This window comes from Bombina bombina, chromosome 3 (assembly GCF_027579735.1).
Source record: "Bombina bombina isolate aBomBom1 chromosome 3, aBomBom1.pri, whole genome shotgun sequence".
In the NCBI taxonomy this organism is placed as follows: domain Eukaryota; kingdom Metazoa; phylum Chordata; class Amphibia; order Anura; family Bombinatoridae; genus Bombina; species Bombina bombina.
The window spans coordinates 1083075085-1083102900 of NC_069501.1; the positions used below are offsets into that span (position 1 = coordinate 1083075085).

Sequence of the window (27816 nt, forward strand, 5' to 3'; positions counted from 1 at the left end):
ACATATAAATACCTAAATACATATGTACACACACACATTTAGACATGTATATGTATCTTAATGTTGCCTGAATTCTGCTCAAACATTCACATTTACTGTCAACTTGTAATATGAGCACTCCTTCCGACACGTGCAAACAGCCGCGATAAACCTGATATTTATTGCGTGAAACAGTTAGTGTGCCACTCGTAATCTGGCCCTAAGTGTGTTGTTGTTTTAATTAATTTTATCATTTGTATCCCCATCTATGCTGTAAATGTTAATAATTAAAGGGACTGTATACTATAAAATAGTTTTTCCCTTAATGCATTTCCAATTACTTTGTTTTACCAGCTGCAGAGTATAAAATGTATGAGATTTGCTTTTTTAAGGCTTATTTGTATAGATGAATTAACTGATTTTGTGTTTTGAAGCCACAACCTAATAAAAGGGGTTGAGCTTGTAGGTATAATCAGATCTCATTACTTTATCACACTGTGTAAATATACCTGCTTCTTTATTTTATATCTGTCCATAAACCAATCACCAATACTTGGAGAAAACAACGGAAAATTAACATTTTATTACTTTATCTCTTCTATAACCCACTGGGAGTGTAATTTCTTCTACTGGCTGTGTTAACACAGCTTGGTCTTGAGGCCCAAAACTTTCAGGGTGGGTGGGGATACTACAGGCTAAATAAACAATTTTAAATGCCAATATAAGGGTAATGGAAATACTTGTAAACAATTTAATACACTCCAGCAGGAATTTTTTGAGTAAACGTGTTATAGAAAAGCTGTTTAAGCAAGAAATTTTAGAAGAAATCAAGCTCCTGAGTGATACAGAGGGATAATAAAATGTTAATTTTGACTTTGTTCTTTTTAAAATACTGGTTTCACTCTGTATACAGTGAGAGAAAAGATAAGGAGGATTTAGTGATAGTTGATTTAACTACATCTAAAACTGTCAGTAGTGTATTTTTCTATGTAAATGTTTTTTTGTAAAAAGTCTTGAAATATTGTGAAAATAAAGCCTAAGAGGCCAGTTTTGTGGTTTCTGAAGTCCTTTATGAGTAGTCCCAATGACTTTACCAGAACCTTTCACTTTGGTTACATTTTTTAATGCTAATGTTATTATCACTCGAATAGATTGGTTAACCATCAATTTGTAATACAAGTGTGAGTTTGCCATTGTGCTTGTATTAAAAGTATGGGAACTAAGGTATTTTTTTCATGCACAACTTGTAATATGGGTTCTAGAGATAACAACGTTCCAATTTGCGTAATCATTGTGCTCCAGTTAAAATCTAGGCAAAAGTTCACAAGAACATCTTCTGAGCATATCTAAGTATGATCTACAAGAAAGGTTACCATGAGTGCATTCTCATTATCTGATAAGTAAAGTAAACTGGAAAGTTGCATTTTTTTAATTGCATGCTCTATTCATACCATTGAAGTTTAAATTTGACTTTTGTGTCCTTTTTAGTGACTTCTACTATTATTAAAAAAATGTACAGGTGGCCCTCGTTTTACAACGGTTCAATTTACACCGTTTCAGAATAACAACCTTTTTTTCCAGTCATGTGACTGCTATTGAAAAGCATTGAGAAGCATTGCATTTATTAAAATAGCCAGTAGGTGGAGCTGTCCGCTTGTGTTGCAGCAAAGCCAAGCAAGCTGAAATTAATCAGTTTAACCAGACGTGAGCTATTGAGCAGATTTCAAAGGAACAAGATATTCCTGTCTATAAATCAGTCCAGACTGGAATGCATAGAATGAACTGTTTGCAGAAAAATGCAAGTGAAGTCTGTGTTGTGTGATTATTTTATTAGGTTTATAATACTGCTTAGCAAATATTTTTGTTCATTTAACTTAGTTTAATTATATATTCTGTGTTGTGTGATTATTTTATTAGGTTTATAATGCTGTTTAGCATTTAAAGTCTTCATTTCAAAGCTTTAAAAATAATGTTTTAGGTGTTACTTATGACAATTTTGAGAGGGGCCTGGAACCTATCTCCCTCACTTCCCATTGACTTACATTATAAACTGGGTTTCAATTTACAATGGTTTCAATTTACAACCATTTCTTCTGGAACCTAACCCCGGCGTAAACTGAGGGCTACCTGTAATGTGTTGAGGTTGCAGTCAATACAAGATGATATAGCAAATTTCAGCTAAATTGTTCCATGAAATGAAATCATAATATTTTATAATGAATGTATATATAGGTAAAACCTGCACCTGTATAGGTTCCTTAGTTATAGGATTCATGACTTCCCGTGCTGCTAACCTCATGCCTAGCGCAAAGTTAGCAATTCTCTCAGCATGACTTTTAACCGGAACTGGGACCCCTCCAACAACCATGTACGCATCTCCTATGGTTTCAACCTGGAGGATATAACATAGATATTATTTACACAATAAACCAAACCCTAACTACTGAAATAATACAAATTATATCATCTTAGATTAATTCATTATAAGGTCATATTTTAAAATGATGTTTATATTAAAAAGAAATTTAAAAAAATTGCTGACCCAAAGACCTCACAATAAGTGCTCAATAGTAGAATAGGGTTCTGAACCAAAAATTAGCTGGTTCCTAAGCTTACATTCCTGCTTTTTCATATAAAGATAACAAGAAAAAATGATAATAGGAGTAAATTAGAAAGTTGCTTAAAATTGCATGCTCTATCTGAATCAAGAAAGAAAGAATTTGGGTTTCATATCCCTTTAATTTTGACATTACTTCTCCTTTAATAAACCTATACAATGTCTAACCTATACAATCGACTGTTTCCATCTAGTGTTGTAATCCTTGGAGAGATGTCCAAAATGCCATTTCGAGATTTTATCAATTGCCTTTAGGTGTCGAATTTGAAAAGTCAAAACTGCCCTTGAAAAGGTGGTGAAAAGTCTCTCATAAATGGATTATGATCACAGAGAACATTTTGGCCCCATAGTATAAATAGGGTTTTTAACGAGTACCCAGAAACACAATCATTTATATTTTATATAATCGTTTATATATAATTATATTCCACTCAGCCATTGGCTGCACACTCTCGTGACCTATTTATAACTGTCCCTAACTGGCCACAGCAGAGAAGGTTACAACATGCCAGCTCCCATTGTTTTATAAACACTAACGGCTAGATTTGGAGTTTGGCGGTAAAAGGGCTGTTAACGCTCCGCGGGTTTTTTTCTGGCCGCACCATAAATTTAACTCTGGTATCGAGAGTTAAAACAAATGCTGCGTTAGGCTCCAAAAAAGGAGCGTAGAGCATTTTTACCGCAAATACAACTCTCGATACCAGAGTTGCTTACGGACGCGGCCGGCCTCAAAAACGTGCTCGTGCACGATTCTCCCATAGGAAACAATGGGGCTGTTTGAGCTGAAAAAAAACCTAACACCTGCAAAAAAGCAGCGTTCAGCTCCTAACGCAGCCCCATTGTTTCCTATGGGGAAACACTTCCTACGTCTGCACCTAACACTCTAACATGTACCCCGAGTCTAAACACCCCTAGCCTTACACTTATTAACCCCTAATCTGCCGCCCCCGCTATCGCTGACCCCTGCATTACACTTTTAACCCCTAATCTGCCGCTCCGTAAACCGCCGCCACCTACGTTATCCCTATGTACCCCTAATCTGCTGCCCTAACATCGCCGACCCCTATATTATATTTATTAACCCCTAATCTGCCCCCCACAACGTCGCCGACACCTACCTACACTTATTAACCCCTAATCTGCCGAGCGGACCTGAGCGCTACTATAATAAAGTTATTAACCCCTAATCCGCCTCACTAACCCTATCATAAATAGTATTAACCCCTAATCTGCCCTCCCTAACATCGCCGACACCTACCTTCAATTATTAACCCCTAATCTGCCGACCGGAGCTCACCGCTATTCTAATAAATGTATTAACCCCTAAAGCTAAGTCTAACCCTAACACTAACACCCCCCTAAGTTAAATATAATTTTTATCTAACGAAATAAATTAACTCTTATTAAATAAATGATTCCTATTTAAAGCTAAATACTTACCTGTAAAATAAATCCTAATATAGCTACAATATAAATTACATTTATATTATAGCTATTTTAGGATTAATATTTATTTTACAGGTAACTTTGTATTTATTTTAACCAGGTACAATAGCTATTAAATAGTTAAGAACTATTTAATAGTTACCTAGTTAAAATAATTACAAATTTACCTGTAAAATAAATCCTAACCTAAGTTATAATTAAACCTAACACTACCCTATCAATAAAATAATTAAATAAACTACCTACAATTACCTACAATTAACCTAACACTACACTATCAATAAATTAATTAAACACAATTGCTACAAATAAATACAATTAAATAAACTATCTAAAGTACAAAAAATAAAAAAGAACTAAGTTACAGAAAATAAAAAAATATTTACAAACATAAGAAAAATATTACAACAATTTTAAACTAATTACACCTACTCTAAGCCCCCTAATAAAATAACAAAGACCCCCAAAATAAAAAATTCCCTACCCTATTCTAAAATACAAAAATTACAAGCTCTTTTACCTTACCAGCCCTGAACAGGGCCCTTTGCGGGGCATGCCCCAAGAATTTCAGCTCTTTTGCCTGTAAAAAAAAACATACAATACCCCCCCCCAACATTACAACCCACCACCCACATACCCCTAAACGAACCCAAACCCCCCTTAAATAAACCTAACACTAAGCCCCTGATGATCTTCCTACCTTGTCTTCACCATGCCAGGTTCACCGATCCGTCCTGGCTCCAAGATCTTCATCCAACCCAAGCGGGGGTTGGCGATCCATAATCCGGTGCTCCAAAGTCTTCCTCCTATCCGGCAAGAAGAGGACATCCGGACCGGCAAACATCTTCTCCAAGCGGCATCTTCTATGTTCTTCCATCCGATGACGACCGGCTCCATCTTGAAGACCTCCAGCGCGGATCCATCCTCTTCTTCCGACGACTAGACGACGAATGACGGTTCCTTTAAGGGACGTCATCCAAGATGGCGTCCCTCGAATTCCGATTGGCTGATAGGATTCTATCAGCCAATCGGAATTAAGGTAGGAATTTTCTGATTGGCTGATGGAATCAGCCAATCAGAATCAAGTTCAATCCGATTGGCTGATCCAATCAGCCAATCAGATTGAGCTCGCATTGTATTGGCTGATCGGAACAGCCAATAGAATGCGAGCTCAATCTGATTGGCTGATTGGATCAGCCAATCGGATTGAACTTGATTCTGATTGGCTGATTCCATCAGCCAATCAGAAAATTCCTACCTTAATTCCGATTGGCTGATAGAATCCTATCAGCCAATCGGAATTCGAGGGACGCCATCTTGGATGACGTCCCTTAAAGGAACCGTCATTCGTCGTCTAGTCGTCGGAAGAAGAGGATGGATCCGCGCTGGAGGTCTTCAAGATGGAGCCGGTCGTCATCGGATGGAAGAACATAGAAGATGCCGCTTGGAGAAGATGTTTGCCGGTCCGGATGTCCTCTTCTTGCCGGATAGGAGGAAGACTTTGGAGCACCGGATTATGGATCGCCAACCCCCGCTTGGGTTGGATGAAGATCTTGGAGCCAGGACGGATCGGTGAACCTGGCATGGTGAAGACAAGGTAGGAAGATCATCAGGGGCTTAGTGTTAGGTTTATTTAAGGGGGGTTTGGGTTAGATTAGGGGTATGTGGGTGGTGGGTTGTAATGTTGGGGGGGGGGTATTGTATGTTTTTTTTTACAGGCAAAAGAGCTGAAATTCTTGGGGCATGCCCCGCAAAGGGCCCTGTTCAGGGCTGGTAAGGTAAAAGAGCTTGTAATTTTTGTATTTTAGAATAGGGTAGGGAATTTTTTATTTTGGGGGTCTTTGTTATTTTATTAGGGGGCTTAGAGTAGGTGTAATTAGTTTAAAATTGTTGTAATATTTTTCTTATGTTTGTAAATATTTTTTTATTTTCTGTAACTTAGTTCTTTTTTATTTTTTGTACTTTAGATAGTTTATTTAATTGTATTTATTTGTAGCAATTGTGTTTAATTAATTTATTGATAGTGTAGTGTTAGGTTAATTGTAGGTAATTGTAGGTAGTTTATTTAATTATTTTATTGATAGGGTAGTGTTAGGTTTAATTATAACTTAGGTTAGGATTTATTTTACAGGTAAATTTGTAATTATTTTAACTAGGTAACTATTAAATAGTTCTTAACTATTTAATAGCTATTGTACCTGGTTAAAATAAATACAAAGTTACCTGTAAAATAAATATTAATCCTAAAATAGCTATAATATAAATGTAATTTATATTGTAGCTATATTAGGATTTATTTTACAGGTAAGTATTTAGCTTTAAATAGGAATCATTTATTTAATAAGAGTTAATTTATTTCGTTAGATAAAAATTATATTTAACTTAGGGGGGTGTTAGTGTTAGGGTTAGACTTAGCTTTAGGGGTTAATACATTTATTAGAATAGCGGTGAGCTCCGGTCGGCAGATTAGGGGTTAATAATTGAAGGTAGGTGTCGGCGATGTTAGGGAGGGCAGATTAGGGGTTAATACTATTTATGATAGGGTTAGTGAGGCGGATTAGGGGTTAATAACTTTATTATAGTAGCGCTCAGGTCCGCTCGGCAGATTAGGGGTTAATAAGTGTAGGTAGGTGTCGGCGACGTTGTGGGGGGCAGATTAGGGGTTAATAAATATAACATAGGGGTCGGCGATGTTAGGGGCAGAAGATTAGGGGTACATAGGGATAACGTAGGTGGCGGCGATTTGCGGTCGGAAGATTAGGGGTTAATTATTTTAAGTAGCTTGCGGCGACGTTGTGTGGGGCAAGTTAGGGGTTAATAAATATAATATAGGGGTCGGCGGGGTTAGGGGCAGCAGATTAGGGGTACATAAGTATAACGTAGGTGGCGGTCGGCAGATTAGGGGTTAAAAATTTTAATCGAGTGGCGGCGATGTGGGGGGACCTCGGTTTAGGGGTACATAGGTAGTTTATGGGTGTTAGTGTAGTTTAGGGTACAGTAGTTAAGAGCTTTATGAACCGGCGTTAGCCAGAAAGCTCTTAACTCCTGCTTTTTTCAGGCGGCTGGAATCTTGTCGTTAGAGCTCTAACGCTCACTGCAGAAACGACTCTAAATACCAGCGTTAGAAAGATCCCATTGAAAAGATAGGCTACGCAAATGGCGTAGGGGGATCTGCGGTATGGAAAAGTCGCGGCTGTAAAGTGAGCGTTAGACCCTTTAATCACTGACTCCAAATACCAGCGGGCGGCCAAAACCAGCGTTAGGAGCCTCTAACGCTGGTTTTGACGGCTACCGCCGAACTCTAAATCTAGGCCTTAAACTTTACAAAATACAAAATGACGAAATTTTAAAAAATACATCTTCATGTTATTCTCTGACTAATCTTTTCTTAGAATGCATCATCCTTTGTAGAATATATTTAGCATTTAATGACCCTTTAAATAAAAAAGTGGCCTTTTCCGCATTAAAAAGAGCTAATAGGCAACAGCCAACAGATTGGGTTTGACCCCATGTCTTTAACCTCTTTTCAGGTCAAAGTCAACTCCGGGATGTCCTACTGGGAGCTAGCTAAACACATCTGGTGAGTCAATGACAAGAGGCATATATGCGCAGCCACCTATCAATAGCTTGCTCCCAACAGTGCATTGATGCTCCTGAGCTAATCTAGATATGTTTTTCATCAAAGGACACCAAGAGAACAAAGTAAAGTTAATGCCAGAAGTCAATTGAAAAGTGCCCCTTTAAGTGAAAGAAGTCCTGCAGTCAAGGACATTATGTATCCTCATAAGTTATGTTTTTTTTGTAGAACTGACCATGATTATTTTTTTCTTCCTTGTAAGTTTACAGAAACTACCAGGAAAAGACAGAGAAAAGTAGTTTTTTTTGTATCAAGTATGTAACTGTAGTAAAAGAAAACATTATTTTTTTTTTAGTTATATCATATTCATAGATTGGTTGGTTTAACAATTTTAAGCCGCTGGAGCTTCTAATATTGGAGAGCCATAGAAAAGAAAGCCAGTGAACACCTGATTTGTATTTAAAGTTTTCACATTACAGAAAAGTGTGTTTGATATGAATAAAATGTCCTAAATTACAAGTGGAGCGAGCACAAAGATATTACTGTAATTGTGCACTAATATCTCTTGAGCGCTATTAAAAGTTATTTTTTTAGAGCTTGGGGGATAGTGTAGGGCGTGCTAACATCTGCATATCCGACAGGGCAGGACTTCTATGGGGTCACGCAGCTAAATTCATATTGGATATTGCTTGAGCGCCAAGTCAATGGTGCATAAGTAGTAGAGTCCTTCATATAGGTCTGTGCTATACTATTAATAATAATGGTTTTGCTGCAGGTTTCATAGCGGTATTTTGGATTGTGCTCTAGTAAAACACTTAACTCGCTTCTTGTAATTCAAGAGTAATGAGCCTCCCTGACCTATCTATTAATAGTATAGAGCAGGATAACATTTTAGCCTTGCACTATTGTTTGTGCTCCACTTGTAATCTAACCCAATGTTTGTTACTTACGCATTACAGCATTCTGCTACTCCAGCAAATGTATACAATGCAATAGCAGGAGACTTTCAACATCAGCAGTACAGATGCTTATAACTGAAATGTCAATATAACAGTGTAGATGTTTCTGACTTTGCATTTGAGTGTAATGGATTGCTAGGAAGTTTCCTCTTTAGCTAAGAAAGACCTCTCTCTTGGTGTATACATATACGAGTCTCTAATTGGCTGATGGCTGTCACATAATACAGTGGGCAGAGAAACAGAAGCAATCTGAAGTTTCTAAAAAATAAAAAGAATCTAATGATAATTTGAAATTCAAAGTAAGTGCTTTTGCATTGTATTTTTATTGTGCATTTGTGGGTTATTTACTAGTCTTTTAACATAATTCTTTGTTGATCTTTCACATACACAATGGAGTATTTTCTCCTTTAATGTCCCTTTAAGAGTATACCGTTGCTCAATGGTCATCATTTTAATAAAGTTCCAATTGTGTCAGCACTTACCTTGTACACATCATGAATACTCGTAAGGCGATCAAACCTTGAATACATTGAATTCAGCATATCTACTATATGGATCGGTTCACAGGCTGCACATATATTTGTAAATGTCACTACATCGCTGAACAGGATAGTGCAGGTCTTAAACTCACCTAAGAATACGTAAAATTAATGATCTGTTTTTTAATGATTTTAGTAAAAGAGTTGCAGAGTGCACATATACCACTTAAATAAACAATTAAATAATTTACAATCAGCTAGATTACGAGTTTCAGCGCTATAGGGAAATTAACGACCGCCACAAAAGCAGCGTTATTTCACCTCCCTATAGCGCTGCTTTTACAAGTTTACAAAAAGCAGGCTTGTGCGGGCGATATGGTTCCATATCAGCCAATAGGATTGAGCTCTCATTCTATTGGCTGATTGAAACAGCCAATAGGATGAAAGCTCAATCCTGTTTGCTGATTGCAACAGCCAATAGGATTTTCCCCCTTTAATTCCTATTGGCTGATAGAAATCTTTCAGCCAATAGGAATGTAAGGGACGCCATCTTGGATGACGTCACTTAAAGGGAAACTTCATTTTCCAGCGACGATCGTAAGAAGAGAATGCTCCGTGCCGGATGGATGAAGATGGAAGAGGCCGCCCCGGATGAAGACTTCTTGCCGTCTGGATGATGACTTCGCCGGCTGGATGAGGATGGATGTCCGGACTTCGATAACTGTAAGTGGATCGTCGGGGGTTAGTGTTAGGTTTTTTAAGGGTTTTTGGGTGGGGTTTTTTTTTAGCTTAGGGTTTGGGCAATGTAAAAGAGCTAAATGCCCTTTTAAGGGCAATGCCCATCCAAATGCCCTTTTAAGGGCAATGGTTAGCTTAGGTTTATTTAGATAGGTTTTTATTTGAGGGCGTTGGTTGGTTAGGTGGTGGGTTTTACTGTTGGGGGGTGTTTGTATTTTTTTTTACAGGTGAAAGAGCTGATTTCTTTGGGGCAATGCCCCACAAAAGGCCCTTTTAAGGGCCATTGGCAGTTTAGTGTAGGCTAGGTTTTTTTTATTTTGGGGGCGCTTTTTATTTTGATAGGACTATTAGATTAGGAGTAATTCGTTTTTATTTTTGATAATTTCGGTTTTTATCTTTTGTAATTTAGTGTTTATTTTTTTTGTAATTTAGAAAATTGTATTTTAATACTTTAATTTATTCTATTGTAATGTTAGTTTTTAGTGTAAGGCAGGCTAGGTTTAATTTCACAAGTAACTTTGTATTTATTTTAACTAGGTAGTTAGTAAATAGTTAATAACTATTTTCTAACTAGTCTACCTAGTTAAAATAAATACAAACTTACCTGTGAAATAAAAATAAAACCTAAGATAGCTACAATATAATTATTACTTATATTGTAGCTAGCTTAGGTTTTATTTTACAGGTAAGTATGTATTTAGTTTTAAATAGGAATTATTTAGGTAATAATTGTAAGGTTTATTTAGATTTATTATAATTATATTTAAGTTAGGGGGTGTTAGGGTTAGGGTTAGATTTAGGCTTAGGGTTACGTTAGGGTTAGGTTTAGGGGTTAATATATTTATGTAGAGTTAGTGATGTGGGAGGTCAGAGGTTTAGGGGTTAATAATTTATTTAAGTATATTTCATTGTGGGGGGCTTGTGGTTTAGTTGTTAATAGGTTTTATTATAGCGGCGGTGTGGACGGACGGCAGATTAGGGGTTAATTATCTTTAAATAGTGTTTGCGATGAGGGAGGGCGGCAGTTTAGGGGTTAATAGGTTTATTATAGTGGCGACGATGTCAGGGAGCGGCGGATTAGGGGTTAATAAAAAAATTTAGTGGCGGTGATGTCCGGAGCGGCAGATTAGGGGTTAATAAATTTATTATAGTGTTTGCGATGCGGGAGGGCCTCGGTTTACGGGTTAATAGATAGTTTATGGGTGTTAGTGTAGTTTTTAACACTTTAGTTATGAGTTTTATTGTCCAGATTTGTAACGTAAAACTCATAACTACTGACTTGAGATGGCGGTACGGATCTTGTTGGTTAAAGGGAGTACCGCTCACTTTTTGGCCTTCCAGGCAAACTCATAATACCAGTGCTATGGGAGTCCCGTTGAAAAAGTACTTTTTTAAAAGTGCGGTACTGACTTTGCGTGACGGCCAAAAAAGGTGTGCAATACAACTATACCTACAAGACTTGTAATAGCAGTATTAGGGAAAAAGCAACGTTATGAAGCATAACGCTGCTTTTTCACTCATAACGCCAAACTCGTAATCTAGCTGAATATGAGCAATGTTCATGAACTCACTATGAGGTAGATATTTTGGGACTGTTGCTTAATAGATAGTCATTTCAAATTGGTTAACTGTAAACTCAGAGTACCAGTTATGTTAATCATGTGGTATTATTTGGTACAGTTCTATGATTTTCAGTGTCATATCACTGCACCATGTTTAGAATTAAACACAAAAAAATATTTTTATTTTACTGCTTTTTTTGCAAAAATATTTTTCTTATGAAGGGCCAGATTACAAGTGAAGTGCTAAATATCGCTTTCACAAAAGTGATATTTGAACTTCACTGAGTAAAACCAGCACACACTAATGTGCGCTGGTATTACAAGTTGAGCGCAATGTGAACATGAGCTTGCGTTCGTATTTCTGGGAGGTATTGTGCTCACAATACCGTGCTTCCATGGGAGCCTCGTTTTCATGCTGTGAGACACAGCAGAGAACCTAGCGCAGTGAAGGGGGTAAGTAGCACAGCAATGACAAGCAAATATAATTATATACAGTATGAATATGATTTTATATATATATATATATATATATATATATATATATATATATTTATATATTTACAGGGAACACACAGTTCCCATAGACCACAATGTAAAGGCACACCCGCCACTTTTAACCCCATATAACTGCTTTTTGCTTCATAAATGGAGTCCACAGCTGAATTCATTACTTTTGGGAAATTCAGAACCTGGCCACCAGGAGGAGGCAAAGACACCCCAACCAAAGGCTTAAATACCTTCCCCACTTCCCTTATCCCCCAGTCATTCTTTGCCTTTCGTCCCAGGAGGTTGGCACAGAAGTGTCAGAAGTTTTCGATTGTCTCTTATGGAAGGTAGTACTCTTTGGCATGGGACTGGAGTTTTAAGTAGTCCTGTCAGCCTCTCAGTGAGAGCATGGATGAAAGTTAGAGTCCGGAGATGCGGTGAGAGTCGTTCTGCGAAACCATCCCGACTCATATTAACAGCTCCACAAGCAATCATCGTTGACGAGTTTCGCTGCCTGCTTTCTTCTCTGAAAGTCCATGGCAGAAGCAATGTTACTATCTGTCACACTTGAAGGGCCGTGTTCCTGTTCCAAGGCATAGATTCCGGTAAGATCATTTAATTTTACTTTCATCATGGATTTATTGTAATTACAACTGTTTATCCGAGAGGGGCTACAACCTTTCAGGGATAACTTTAACATAGGGTCACAGTGAGGCTCCTTTTTGTATCTAGGGATCAAGGGTTAATATCTCCAGAGGGGGGTTACTGAACAGGGGGGTTTATAATCATGTTTGTTATGTGATTCTGTCTGCTACTGGGTAGTGTTGCTTCGGCTCATGGCTATTTTGGAACATAACAGCCTATGAGGTCTATTTATCAAGCCGTCAACCGCAAATACGCTTGAATTCCGCAGAGTAATTGTGGAGAGCTTGATTCCCCTTAGTTATCAAAGCCTACAGACTGGCAAAAGTAAAAATTTGTGACGTAACATACGATCCACCGATCTCAGTCCGTCACAGATCGATGCTTACGTCACTACAGATGTTCCGAATGCAAATTCGGCAGTATCTGACAACTTTTGCTAGTTAACAAATTCCTAGCAGGTACGCTCACCACTATTCCGGCCCAGCGTACCTGGTTTTCAATCCGCCGCCATGGAGGCGGTGGATGCCATAGGAATCAATGGGAGTCTGAAAGCAGCAAAAGCTTATGTTCGCTGCTGCCCGATATCCCATTGATTCCTATGGGAGAATAAAAGTTACGTTTACACCTAACACCCTAACATAAGCCCTGAGTCTAAACACCCCTAATCTGCCGCCCCCTACACTGCCGCCACCTACATTATACTTATTAACCCCTTTTGTGGGGCATTGCCCCAAAGAAATCAGCTCTTTTTACCTGTAAATAAAAAATACAAAACCCCCCAAACATTAAATCCCACCACCCACACAACCAACCCCCCAAATAAAAACCTAACTAAAAAAACCTAAGCTCCCCATTGCCCTGAAAAGGGCATTTGGATAGGAATTGCCCTTAAAAGTGCATTTAGCTCTATTGCAGCCCAAACCCTAATCTAAAAATAAAACCCACCCAATAAACCCTTAAAAAAATCCTAACACTAACCCCTGAAGATCCACTTACAGTTTTGAAGATGCGACATCCATCCTCCAAGAAGCCGGCAGAAGTCTTCATCCAAGTGGCCGAAGTCTTTATCCAAGCCCGCAGAAGTCTTCACCCAGACTGCATCTTCTATCTTCATCCATCCGGCGTGAAGCAGCTCCATCTTCCAGACATCCGATGTGGAGCATCCTCTTCTTACGACGTCTTCTTCCCAAATGAAGGTTCCTTTAAATGATGTTATCCAAGATGGCATTGCTTAGATTCCGATTGGCTGATAGAATTCTATCAGCCAATCGGAATTAAGGTTGAAAAAATACTATTGGCTGTTGCGATCGCATGGGGTTGTTGTTTCTCTTGTTCAGAGAAGAATTGCCTGGTATTTCGGTGCTGGACTGTCATTGGGCAGGGTCAGACTGATATGCTACAGGATATTTTTTCTCTGTGAAGGTGCATAGTGTGCCAAAAGAGTATGCACCCTGAGTGGCACCCTAAAATGAACAGGCACGGAAGTTTTTCTAGCTTTTGTTCTGTCTCAGCTGAGTGCATCTCTCTATTTTTATATTTATGAAAATTGCTCTTGGGTCTCCCTAAGAGTAAAAGGGGAAACCAGACGTGGACTCCTTGCACACATGCTCTTAGAGAGATGCTACTGCACCTCACTGACGAGGCCCACAGAAGACCAAAACGATCATCTGGGGTTGTTGTTTCTCTTGTTCAGAAAAGAATTGCCTGGTATTTCGGTGCTGGACTGTCATTGGGCAGGGTCAGACTGATATGCTACAGGATATTTTTTCTCTGTGAAGGGGCATAGTGTGCTAAAAGAGTATGCACCCTGAGGGGCACCCTAAAATGAACAGGCACGGAAGTTTTTCTAGCTTTTGCTCTGTCTTAGCTGAGTGCATCTCTCTCTTTTTATATTTATGCAAATTGCTCTTGGGTCTCCCTAAGAGTAAAAGGGGAAACCAGACGTGGACTCCTTGCACACATGCTCTTAGAGAGATGCTACTGCACCTCACTGACGAGGCCCACAGAAGGCCGAAACGATCGTCTGGGGTTGTTGTTTCTCTTGTTCAGAGAAGAATTGCCTGGTATTTCGGTGCTGGACTGTCATTGGGCAGGGTCAGACTGATATGCTACAGGATATTTTTTCTCTGTGAAGGGGCATAGTGTGCTAAAAGAGTATGCACCCTGAGTGGCACCCTAAAATGAACAGGCACGGAAGTTTTTCTAGCTTTTGTTCTGTCTCAGCTGAGTGCATCTCTCTCTTTTTATATCCGGGTGATACATGCCCATCAGTTATGTTCCTAATGGTGTTTTAGAGTGCTCTGTTCCTCGGGATCAGGGAATCAGGTGTCCACTGAGCCATCCATCTCTGGGGATTCTATTTCTCACGAGACGAGTTCCCTACCACCAACTCTTACTACACATGCAGGTAACTCAAATGCTACTTATCTGGTGCTGGCGTATCTGCACCTCCTGAAAGTGTGCTTACGATATTGTTTGTGTTCTGTTAACCAGGGCTCGTCAGACGTGGGATCGCCTGGTCCAGTTCAGCCCTCCGGGGGAGCGACTGCCCCTGATGCATTAAGGGGTCAACCTTTGGGGCCGGTGTTTTCTTTTGTCCTGGCGGAGGTATGTTGCGCCTTTCGTTATAGACTGGCGCACCTTTGTGTTCTACTAAAGCACGTTTTGGGCGTTGCTGGAGGATTCCACTCTTAATGAGTCTGGGGATTCTCAGTCTTAATCTTCGACTGGCTTGCATGTATAGACATAAGGGGATGAAGTAATCTTCTTATAGTCTTTGTTATTTGTGTATCCTTTTCCAGTTCTGAGCTTGGAAGTCTCTGACCCCTGTTGGGCTGGTCCTGCGTGTCTGTCCGTTCTTCCTGGGCGATAACTTATGGGTTGCTTTATCTTTTATTTTCATCCAGTGAGGATGATTTTTATTTGGTTTAAAGCTCATGTTGCGGTGTGATGTTTCCTTCGGGAACTTTGTTCTCTGGAATTGATACTCGCGATTTTGTGGTCGCACGGTTTACAAAAGTCTGTCTGACTGTTCTTTACCCCTCCATCTCGGGGGAGACTCTATGTGGCTTTGACAGTGCTGGGGCCCTTGGTTTCAGGCTGGTCCTGACTGGGTACAAATAGTTCTGTCTTTGAGGCCTAGTTCAGACACGTGGCGCCATTTTATGTCCGGTTGGTTCAGTGATCACAATATGATTTGTGTTGTTTACTTGTTTTCTTTTACAAGCTTCAACTAGCATCCTGAGAGGACTTGAGGGTCCGTGGTTGCTTAGGGACATGGGGGATTGGTTCAGTCCTCATTGGCCTTTCAAGCTAGTGGGCCGGGACTCCATTGAGATCCGTGGCGACATGCTCAGTCGTTTCCGATTTTTCCGGGAACTAGAGTGTTCCTTCCCATTGTGGGTTGGAGAATTTAGGTCCTTCATACCGCCGTTCTTATGGTTTTGCCTTTCATTGTCTCTTTCGAAGTGTCCTTTTAGGACTTGTTCCTTTGAAAGGTTCTCTTCCTTTGGGTCGAGACTTTCTGGACTTCGTCTGGTTTTTCTGTTGGCTTTGGCCACTTAATTAGGAATTGAAGGCCATGAGGCTCTGTCTTCCTTTGGGAGTTAGTCGTCTGCATATCAAGGGTGATAGGAGGTGTTGTCTCTTTTTCCAAGCTTTTTGCTTAGGGGATGTTTTTCTCCCTGAGTTCGGGATGTTTTGCATTCTTCTCTCTTGGGTGTGGTCCTCTGGAACGTTAATCTGAAAAGATTATGGAGACTAGCCTTTATTCTACTCTTTTTCGGGTGACTCTGTTCTCATTCTCATTTCCCTTTGTGATGCTCTTGGGGCCTTTGTGCTCTAGAGAAATTGTGTGACTTTGTCGTGGCCTGGCACCTTGTTGGGGGGTGTTCACCTCCAGCTAAGGGTGTTCTCTTCCCTTTGAGCTGGGAATTACAAGTGAGTCCTGTACCCATTCTCCGGGCTTCACGGTTTTCATCCCCTGTGAGTCTGATTGCTTCAGACGGGGTATCCTGGGGGTGTCGTTCATTCTAGGATGATTCTGGGTCCCGGGTCCAGGGTTCTTTTCTTGGATTCTTCTATCTTCAGAGAGGGGTTATTTAACAGGGGGTTTATAATCATGTTTGTTATGTGATTCTGTCTGCTACTGTGTAGTTGCTTCGGCTCATGGCTATTTTGGAACATAACGGCCTATGTCTAGGGACGCGGCCTTTATGGTCAGCCGTGCTTTCGCATTGACTGCCTTATTTTGTAGGAGCAGATTGGGTTGGCACCCGAGCTCTATTGGGGTGGGTGAGTCACCCCTTTTTCTTTCCATTCCCTGGGGGCTTGTGGTTGGGGTCTTTCTATCTCTTCTGTCTATCAGACATGTCTGTCGCTTGGGCTGGTCCGGTGTTGGAGCAGGTTCTGAAATCTGTTGCTTCGCTAAATTCCTTCTCGGAGCATTTGAGGTATGGTAAGCTTCTTGAGGTTTCTCCTTTCTCCATGTTCAATGTTTGTGGGAAGGACTGGCGGCTTTTAGATAGCCTGCAATGTTATCCACTGGTTAGTGGATACTTAGCAATCTGAAGGATCCTATATTCAGCTGCTTTATGCTTGCCCTGCAAGTATTTAAGTTTCAGAGTCATTTTTACATGACTGCAGCGTGCAGTGTTTTTGCTTCAGGTGGTGTTCGTCAGACCTATCTAAACTTGCTGCACGAGGTTTCGTTTCTGAATATTTCAGTATTCTGAGCTACGTGACTTGGGGTCCTTCATCTTCAGTTGCTTTTTAGAATGTGGTTGCACTGTATTAGGGGAAGATCCTCTCTGTTTCAGACTCCCGGCCTTATCCCGTGGTTTCTGTATTTCTGGGGTCTGGGCATTGCTTCCCCTTGTTTCTATGAGACTGGTGCTAGCTGGACGCTAGCTCAGCATACTAATGTACTGTGACTCCTCTGCACTGTAGTAAACTGAGGGTTGCAAGTTCGATCCCCGGTGAGCTCTACTGAGCCTTCCTCCTTTCGAAGTTGATAAGATGAGCCTTGAGTCCCTTTAGGGGGATGACCCGCGCTTTACAAGACCATTCATGTTTTCTCTGTGTCTTTTCTTCTTTGTGTAAGAATATGGTAGCTTGTGCCCTTTCTTTAGTAAGGGGTGTGTTTGGAGACCGACTGCTGGGCGACGGTGTCTCCTGGAGGCTGTTGACTCAGTCATGTCTAGTTCCTGCGGTCTCTAGCAAGGCTTGTGGACTATCTACAGTCAGTGTCCTTGGGCCTCTTTTTTTCAAAGTTGTTCTCGGCTTTGGACGAAGCGGGATGTTGTTGGGTAGGGATTTTAATGCCTGGTGCCCTCAGAATGGGCCGCCTCTTGTACCCTCCCGTTTTTGCATTCAGTGTCCTCTATAGCTAGGGTATTGTTTTCCCAAAAGTAATGAATGCAGCTGTAGACTCCATTTATGAAGAAAAACTTAAATTATGCTTACCTGATCATTTTCTTTTCTTCAGATGGAAAGAGTCCACAGTTCCCCGCCAGTATTTTTCTGTGGGGCGTCTTTTATTTTTGTTCTTCTGGCACCATTTCACCCTGATATTTCTTCTACTGTTCCATGTTCCCTCGGCAGAATGACTGGGGGATGAGGGAAGTGGGGGAGGTATTTAAGCCTTAGCTTTGCCTCCTCCTGGTGGCCAGGTTCTGAATTTCCCAAAAGTAATAAATGCAGCTGTGGACTCTTTCCATCTGAAGAAAATAAAATTATCAGGTAAGCATAATTTAAGTACTATCTTAAATATATTACACTTGATTTTGGGGGCATTTGGTGGACATTTAAAAAATTAACCAGTGATTTTTCTCGGTTAATTTTATCAGGGCTAATTGCTACTGCAAGCTTGTAATGTCTGGTTATTTATAGCACGCCCACAAACTAAATAAATTAGCACTCCACTTTTAATCTAGTCCTAAATATGTTTTGTTGCTGCATTGCCAACATACCAGGTCATCCTGCCTTTTTCCTCCTACTTGGAGGGCTTGGATTAAATTAAATCCCTAATTTAGTGATAAAATTGCTGTAGAGAGAAGAGTGGAACGTGAATGAAAAACTGTTAGTAAATTGGCTACTTGCTAATCATTAATGAATACATGTCAAACTAGTTTATTCTCGATAGATTAATTCCAGTTCTACTAGACAGTAGTAGCTTTTATTTATCAGCCACTATATAAAAAAAATATCATTTTTATTGCCACTCTCACATTGGTTTGATGTAAGTTGCTGATTATTAGATTATACTAAAACATTTGTTGCACTGGTGAACACCGTTGAATTTCATTTCATACCTGCTTGGACCTTTTTGCCTTCCTTCAGCTGATTGGCCACGTGCTTTGGGAGCATGGCATACAGCAAAGTTTCAGTCTTTTTCTTTTCTATTTCCAAATGTTTTGACAGTATTCGTAGCTCTTCTTTCTTTCTCTCTAGCTGATTGGAGAGTTCAATCTCAGCCAGTCTTTGGTGGTTCAATAAGATCAGATCTCTTGTTACATCATGTTTTGCTATGTCAGAAATATGCATATTGCGTTCCTCCAGCTCTTGAAGACTACGAAGTTTTGGCGAACACATGTACATCACACATTGTATTGTCTCCATCCAAATCATTTGTCCTTAGGATGAAATGGTAAGAAATATTAATACTTACATTACTAGTATAACAAGTAGGAGACTAATATTGACTTGTGCACAGTTTTATTGTTATAATATAGGGGTCCATCATAATCTTGCATAGAAGATTATTACATTATTTATCTACAAAAATCCCCATAGACTTTAATGGTGAATTCTGTAGAAAAATCATTAGATAAACCTTTTTTATGGATTGTGATCAACCTCATAGTTAGGTTTGTCCTGTGTCATATTCTGTCATATAGGGATCTATTATTGTCATGCACAAATGTCAAATTCAACATGCGATTGTCACCTTCCTTATCAAAACCATTCAAATCCATTAAAAGTATATCTGTATAATTTAGTTAGCTTTATTAAAGGGATACTGAACCCAATTTTTTTCTTTCATGATTCAGATAGAACAGGCAATTTTAAGCAACTTTCTAATTTACTCCTATTGTCAATTTGTCTTGGTGCTGTTGGTATCTTTATTTGAAAAAGATTACAAGCCGGCCCATATTTAGTTCTGCACTTGGGTATAGCGCTTGCTGATTGGTGGCTAAAATGTAGCCACCAATAAGCAAGCTTTATCCAGGGTACTGAACCTAATATGGGCAGGCTCCTAAGCTTTACATTCCTGCTTTTTCAAATAAAGATACCAAGAGAACGGAGAACAAATGATAATAGGAGTAAATTAGAAAGTTGCTTAAAATTGCATGCTCTATCTGAATCATGAAAGAAAAAATTTGGGTTCAGTATTCCTATATTATCTCTGGAACATTTTAACTAAGTCCGGAATATATTAAGTCTGGAACATCATTATTTTCTACATTTTAATTAGGTGAACAATAAAGATAGCTGCTTTTACTAGCTTTTTGCAAACCAACATGAATACAAAACATAACCAACTTTTATAAAGTTATGTAAATATTGATTATTAATTTAAATTAAAAATCTCAAAACTCTCAGCATAACTTTAAGACAATTTTTCTTATTCTAATCATTATTGTCCACTAACAGTTTATTGTCTTATTTTCAAAACTCAGCTCCTTGTCACCAAGATAATTAAATTAAATTATAAGTCATTTGTGAATAAATGTACAAGATATTCTTATGCCTTGAATATCATTTATACTGGAAAAGTCAAAATGGTGGTTTCTAATACTTCCGGTTGAAAAATGAATATTAAAAAATATTAAACTGCAACTTACACATTGCAAACTGACTTGGATTGTTGATGTTGCTAAATGTTTCAAGTTTTTTTTATGTCTAAAGCTGTGTAATGGTTTATTGTTGATGCTTTGAATAGGTTAATATCTCATCTGTTTTCTATGGTCAAATCATTCAATTCAAAGATTGATTATGCGCTGTTGGATCAGTGTCAGGTGATTTGGTGAATGAGGAGGCCTAAGGATTTGATATTGGCTAGGCCTTGGTGAATGAGAAGAGTGGGAGTGGTTGGCAAAGACTCTGAGAAAGGGCTGTTTATGAGAGTGGTAAAGTTTTACATATTTTCCAGAGAGAGATAGAGCTGGTCAGAGAGGTGTGAGAAGCAACAGGTTTGTTAGAAGGATAGGTCCAACAAACGCAGGAGTGAGAGGGATATAGATGGCTGCAGGAGTGTGATCAGTCCAGGGTTAGTACCCTACAGAGTCCCTGCATCAAATGGTTCTGCTTCAGGGGCTGAGGGATGTGAAAAACAGTGGAATGATACATGTTGATTATTCCAAGTTGTATGACCTACTTAAGGATGACTTGGGCCTGAGGGATTAGGATGTTGCTCTACCACACTGTCAAATCTATATTCCCTTTACCTTTGCTCCTAAGGGATGGTGCAGTATGAAAAGGGGCTTTTATATAAAAGTAGGAATATAATATTTTATATTGCGAGATGCCTATAATATGGAATTTTTCTTTCTTTATCAAAAGTAGACCGTACCAAATAGGGCTCCATTTATGAATCTACAGAGCTCAAGTGTTTCAGGCTTGCGTGAGTTGAATTTAAATGCTAGTTAAGTAGCTAAGGTCTTAAGACCGTTGCTACTTAAGGGTGTTTGAGTTAATCATCCCAAACAGATATGATAACTGTGGATTGCCGCGTTACAGAGAGGACAAGGTTCATGGGAGTTAACTTAAATGGAACCCATAATCTTAATGCAACCGACATTTTGTTTAGTGTACTGAAACAAAAATATATACAGTATATATATATATATATATACCACACCTTGTGTAAAGTGACCCAATAATTAAAATAATAACAGCAAAAATGTGAACAAAAAACACAAGTGCACTAATACTGTCTCCTCTCATCAATCTCCTCCTTTTCCTGCCCTGACCAATCTATCTGCCACTATAATTCCACCCTTACATCAGTCCTTGAAAATCTGGCCCCTCCTACCATAGCTAGGAAATCACACACTCATCCTCAGCCGTGGCATACTCCTCTGACACGGTACCTACACAGATGTTCCCGTACAGCTGAGCAGCACTGGAGAAAATCTCAGAGTTCAGCTGACTACAGCTCACTACAAGTTCATTTTGAACTCCTACTACTCTGCCCTTAATCTTTATAAGCAACATTACTTCTCTACTCTTATCTCTAATCTTTCTTCAAACTCTAAATATCTGTTCTCCACTTTCTACACTCTTCTCCGCCCACCCCCACTTCCTAATACAACTTCTCTGTCAGCTCAAGATTTTGCCAGCCACTTCAATAACAAAATTGATTCCATCAGAAATGAAATCAGCTCTCAGCATGCTTCCTGCCTCACACCCCCTCAAAAGCTTGCAATTAACCAAAACCCACATAGCCATATATTTAGCTCTTTTGCTCCTGTTACTGAGGAAGAAGTTTCTGCACTTATACTGCGCTCTCACCTCATTCCCACACAGCTACTTCCCTCCCTCTCTTCTACCCTTACCCCTATACTCACACACATTTTCAACCTCTCCCTCAACACTGGTATATTCCCCTCATCTCTAAAACATGCACTGGTCACACCTATCCTCAAAAAACCTCTCGATCTAACCTCCCCATCCAACTACCGCCCTATTTCCCTACTCCCCCTTGCCTCAAAGCTTCTTGAAAAGCTAGTATATGCACGCCTATCCCATTTCTTTACATTACACTCCCTCCTTGACCCACTGCAGTCTGGATTTCACCTAATCACTCCACAGAGATAGCAATCATTGAGGTTACCAATGACCTACTCACAGCAAAATCCAAAGGCCACTTCTCTCTGCTTATCCTCCTTGATCTGTCTGCAGCCTTTGATACTGTTGACCACCCTCTTTTGCTCCAAACCCTCCAATCCTTCGGCATTTGGGACGCAGCTCCCTTGTGGTTCTCTTCCTACCTGTCTAACCATACCTTTAGTTTAGTCTTCTCTGGGGCTTCCTCTACCCCATTACCACTTTCTGTTGGGGTACCGCAAGGCTCTGTCATTGGTCTCCTTCTCTTCTCAATCTACACGTCATCATTAGAAGTCCCACGGGTTTCAATATCATTTGTATGCCGACGACACTCAACTCTACATCTCTGCTCCAGACCTATATCCTTCCTTGCTAACCTGTGTCACTAACTGTCTGTCTTTCTCACATTTCTTCCTGGATGTCCACTCACTACCTTAAGCTAAATCTCTCCAAAACTGAGCTCCTTATTTTCCCCCCTTCTTCCAAAATCTCCACCCCTATCTCTCAATAACTGTTGACAACTCCATCATTACCCCTACCCCGCATGCCCGATATCTTGGGGTCACACTTGACTCAGATCTTTCACTCTTCACATTCAGGCCATGGCTAAATCCTTCCGCTTCCACCTTAAAAACATCTCTAAAGTTAGACTTTTACTTACACAAGACACAACTAAGATTTTAATCCACTCTCTCACCCTTTCCCGCCTTGACTATTGCAACTCCGTCCTCTCTGGTCTCCCTATATGCTGTCTAGCTCCTTTACAATCCATAATGAATGCCTCTGCCAGGCTCATCTTCCTTACACGCCACTCTTCATCTGCTGAACCTCTCTGCCAATCCTTTAACTGACTTTTTCTTGCCTCCAGGATTAAACACAAAATTCAGACTCTGACATACAAAACCCTCAACTGCACTGGTCCCCTCTATATCTCTGACCTTGTCTCCAGATACTCTCCCTCCCGTCCCCTTCGCTCTGCTCACAACCTCCTACTCTCCTCTCTTGTTACCTCCTCACATTCCCATTTACAGGACTTCTCCAGACTGGCTCCCATCTTGTGGAACCCTCTGCCTTGCTCCACAAGACTCTCCCCTAGTTTTGAAAGCTTCAAGCACTCCCTAAAGACTCTTTTGTTCAAGGATGCATACAACCTACACTCATCTTTCCTAATACCATTTCCTCTCCTCCATTGCTATCCGCTATAAACCTCCTTAGAATGTAAGCCTAAGAGCCCAACCGCTTGCAGATTCCCTTCACAAGAGCTGACTACAACAGTGCGACTCTAGGCAGGGCCCTCTACCCATTTGATTCCAATAATTGCTACCTTGTATACCACCTATGTTTATAGCGCTGCAGAATCTGTTGGCGCTCTACATATAACCGATAATAATAATACTGAAAAATAGATACACTCTCCAAAAGTCCCTAATATTGTAGATGAATAAGGATTTTATTCTTGGATTTTATTCAATATAACAGTTCCTCAAAAGAAAAAGAAAAAAAGGAACATAGGAACAACTTTCAATATAATTAACAGGTGGCCACAGATACTTACATTAATTAACTGAATGATTTGTTTTGTTTCTTTATGCTAATGATGGCCTGCTTTACTTGAATTAACAACTCTTAAACCTCTTATTGAGAGTTTATAGCATATTCCAAATGCAAATTCCACATTTGGAATTAACTCCAGACCTTTAATTGCTTAATTATTAATGAAATAACAAGGGAACAGCCCCCACCAGGCCATCAAATAGAAGTTAAATGTCCAATTTATTTTGGTCCTTTGAAAAAAAAAAATGGACTACATATGTAATTCCTAATCTGTTTATCAATTTAGATGTAAAAAAAACATCTTTTAATAAAAAAAAAACCCACCTTATAACATTAAAGGTACATTCCGGTCAAAATGTAAATGCACATAGATGAATTACTTTTTTGAATAGAAACATATTTGCAATATATATGTATTGGCAAAAATGTTTTTAGTAAAAGTTTTCACTGATTTAGTATTAACATTTTTATCTGCACATGAATGTAAAGAATTGATAGATATTAGCAGTGCACCAGCATTTTAATTACTGCAGCTGCTCAGAGCACCAGTGGGACTTGTACCATGTCAGCAATTAACAAATTGAGTCCTTACCAGATGGTATAAGCACCTTCGGCTCTCTGAGTAAGTACTAAGTTTAAAATGCTTGCGCCCAATGCTGGCGCACGGTACATACTTCAATACACTTTTGAAACAGCTATAGCTTTTATTAGAAGCATTTTTGCTAATACATATAAATTACGAACATGTTTCTATTCAAATCCAAAATGCATCCATGTGGATTCCAATTTTGGCTGGAATGTCTCTATAACCCCCCCCCCCCAAAAAAAAAAAACAACAACTCCCTAATCTTAAAAAAAAACCACCCAAAAAAAAATCAAAACGTAACACTAAACCCCAAGATGGTACACACAAATGATGATGATGGCGCTCCATCTTCATCCCGGCGGTGGTTCTTCATCCCGTCAGCGGTCCATCTTCTTATCTTCATCCCAGTAACGGTGGTCTTCATCTTCACATCTTGAACACAGAGGTTCTTTTCAAGCGGTCACCTGCCGCACATTGAATTTTGTTTGTGAGGTACCCCTTTTATATACGGGTACCCTTGCATTCCTTTTAGTTGATTTGCATGTTCACATTCAAATCAGCCAATAGAATAAAAGCTTTTTGTGCTTTTTGCAGGCTATTGTCATTTGATGTTGTGTGCAGAAAAGGAGATCAGAGTTTGTTGTAGGCAAGAGAGAAACCTCCTGCAATGCAGCATATTTAGCAAAAATGTTGTCCCCTGTTTTTTTGTCTTGTGGTAAAACAGGTTCTGTTTTCTTTGATGAATAAAGTGTTATGTGCAGCTGTAGAGTTGCAAATTCTTGGGATTTTTGGCTTGTTCAAGACTTTTTGGTGCAAGACAGATTTCAATTCTTTGGAGTTTAAGAGATAGAAAGCATAATTACATAAAATAAGAATTACCATCTATGTATGGGTGAAGCATCTCTTCCCATGCATTGTATGTCATTTTAAAAAGCAGACCACCTCCAGTTTTTCCTCAGTAGTCATATTTTTTGTGTGTGTATGATTTGCGAGCTATGGTAGGAGGGCCAAATGTTTAAGGACCAATATAAGAGTTAAATTGTCGTGACAGACAGATTGCTCGGCAGGGAATGGAGGGGATCGAATAGAGCAGAGGTTTTAGTTGGGGAGCCATGGGGGCAATATATAACTGCAACAAATAGAGCTAGGTGAGAGAATAACCAAATCATGTGGGTTTAAAAGGAAGAAAATGTGAGAAAAGAGATGAGGGTTTATTTGTTGAAAGGTGTAGTCTACACCACCTTCTTGTCTATTTTCAAGCCTAGGCGTGTGGCTGAAATGGAGACCTCCATGTGACAATGTAGCAGGGGAGGCTGGGTCTAAGGAAGAGAGACCGGTTTCTGTGAGAGCTAGAAGGTTTAGGGAAGAGGTCAGAGATTGAAGAGAGCTGTATTACAAACAAAGTAAGTGTCCTAGATTTTGACTTTAGTTACACAAGGAATTGGAGGTAGGTTTCCAGGGTTGTGGTTTCTTGGTCAATGGTAAGGCACAAGTGGGCGAATGAGATTAGGAAGCTGTGGTGGGCAAGGATTTGGGGATATATCAGCAGCAGCTAGTATTAGCAAGAGAAAAAGTGACAAAAGAGGAAATACAGATTTGCAGTATTGAGTAGACATGTGCATGGCGAAAAAATTTGGATCGGATCGATTCAAATTCAGAAAATTTTGAATCAATTCGTTTCGGATTTGTTTCGGATTCATTTGGATTCGAAGAAATTCGGCTGGATTCGGTTCGATTCGGTTCGATTCGGTTCAATTCGGTTCGTAAATACGGCAATTCGGTAAGTGTTAGGTGTGATTAGACTAGTATTATACTGTATATTAGGTGTTAACCTAACATACTGTATAATACTAGTGTAATCCAATGGCCATCTGAATTTACGATTCGGTTCGATTCGGAAAATTCGGCAAAATTTTAATTCGGAAATTCGGTTCGATCCGAATCGCCGAATTTGCCGAATTTTCCGAATTTCCAAATCGAATCGAACCGAATCGCACATGTCTAGTATTGAGTGTGTCTTTGAATATGATGCAGGGAGAAGAGAAAGTTTAGTAATGTGTAGAGCTAATGGGAGCAAAAGTGAGGTGAGGGAGAACAAGTAAATTAATAATACAGTGTTTATAGAGACAGGAGGTAGCAAAAGGAACATGAAGATACGGAACATTTTCCTAAAAAGGCAATCAGTGAAATACATGGAACTATATAATTACAACAGTCCCTGCCTTATGTCCTGTCCTTTGTTCACTCCTTGTTTAAGTCTTGTATAATTCTTACTGCCTTAATTATAAATGCTCACTTCATAATCTGAGCATTTGATAACTGCTACTTGCCTTGCTATGCTAACACCTTACATTGGGCATATAGTGCTGGGCATATAGTACTCCATACATGTGCATACTGAGTAGTAATACTGTAATAGACATCATGTTTACCATTAACAAATAAAAATAATGGTCCATCTATAGGTAACAGCCACATAAACCTACCTCTCAGTTTAAGCATCGGATGATCTCTCCATGTTTCAGGCATCATTTCTCTTTTAGTTTTCAGGACAAACTGACTGTTGATAAATGTTTGAATGTTTGAAATAGTGAACGTAACTTGTGGATGTACAAGTGTGAAATATTCATCCAGTCTGATGTCCATTGTCTGTATTCCAGGAACATATTTCTGGATGTTCACCCCAGATTGCTTGACCTTTAGCTGTAACATGTAAAGTAATTATTTCATTTCAGGAATTTCTGCTAAAATATGTTATGCAAAAATGGGCAAATATGTTTTCTAATGGAAAAATGTCTTGAATGGTTAATTTAATAACATCATGCAAATGTCTTCTGATGAGCTGGAATACTTGTATATATTCCAATGGGTACAGCACCTGTGGGTGGGTGCTCGTGAAGACCTGGGGTCGTTTGCCAAAATCCCCCAAACAATAATTCAATAATATAAAGGTCGCTCAACAGCACTATATATAAAAAGTTCACTTTATTAGAAACAGATTAACATGAATAAAAGTGACGTTTCGGAGTTGCCTCCTTAAAGGGACACTAAACCCAATTTTTTTCTTTCATGATTCAGATAGAGAATACCATTTTAAACAACTTTCTAATTTACTTCTATTATCTAATTTGCTTCATTCTCTTGATATTCTTTCCTGAAAAGCATATCTAGATAGGCTCAGTAGCTTCTGATTGGTGGCTGCACATAGATGCCTCCTGTGATTGGCTCGCCGGTGGGCATTGCTATTTCTTTAACAAAGGATATCTAAAGAATGAAGCAAATTAGATAATAGAAGTAAATTGGAATGTTGTTTAAAATTGTATTATCTGTCTGAATTATGAAAGAAAAAAATTGGGTTTA

At 39.3% G+C, this 27816-nt stretch overlaps 1 protein-coding gene across 1 annotated transcript in view; it reads right to left on the reverse strand.

The window, feature by feature from the left end:
- LOC128652625 (guanylate cyclase soluble subunit beta-2-like) overlaps positions 1-27816 on the reverse strand; it is a 120335-nt gene that overhangs the window by 29817 nt on the left and 62702 nt on the right. The window contains exons 9-12 of the mRNA XM_053705557.1: positions 26943-27159; positions 18800-19120; positions 9061-9209; positions 2225-2371 (exon numbers count right to left, since the gene is read on the reverse strand). Of these exons, the coding sequence (XP_053561532.1) occupies positions 2225-2371; positions 9061-9209; positions 18800-19120; positions 26943-27159 (834 nt within the window). The remainder of the gene's footprint in view (positions 1-2224; positions 2372-9060; positions 9210-18799; positions 19121-26942; positions 27160-27816) is intronic.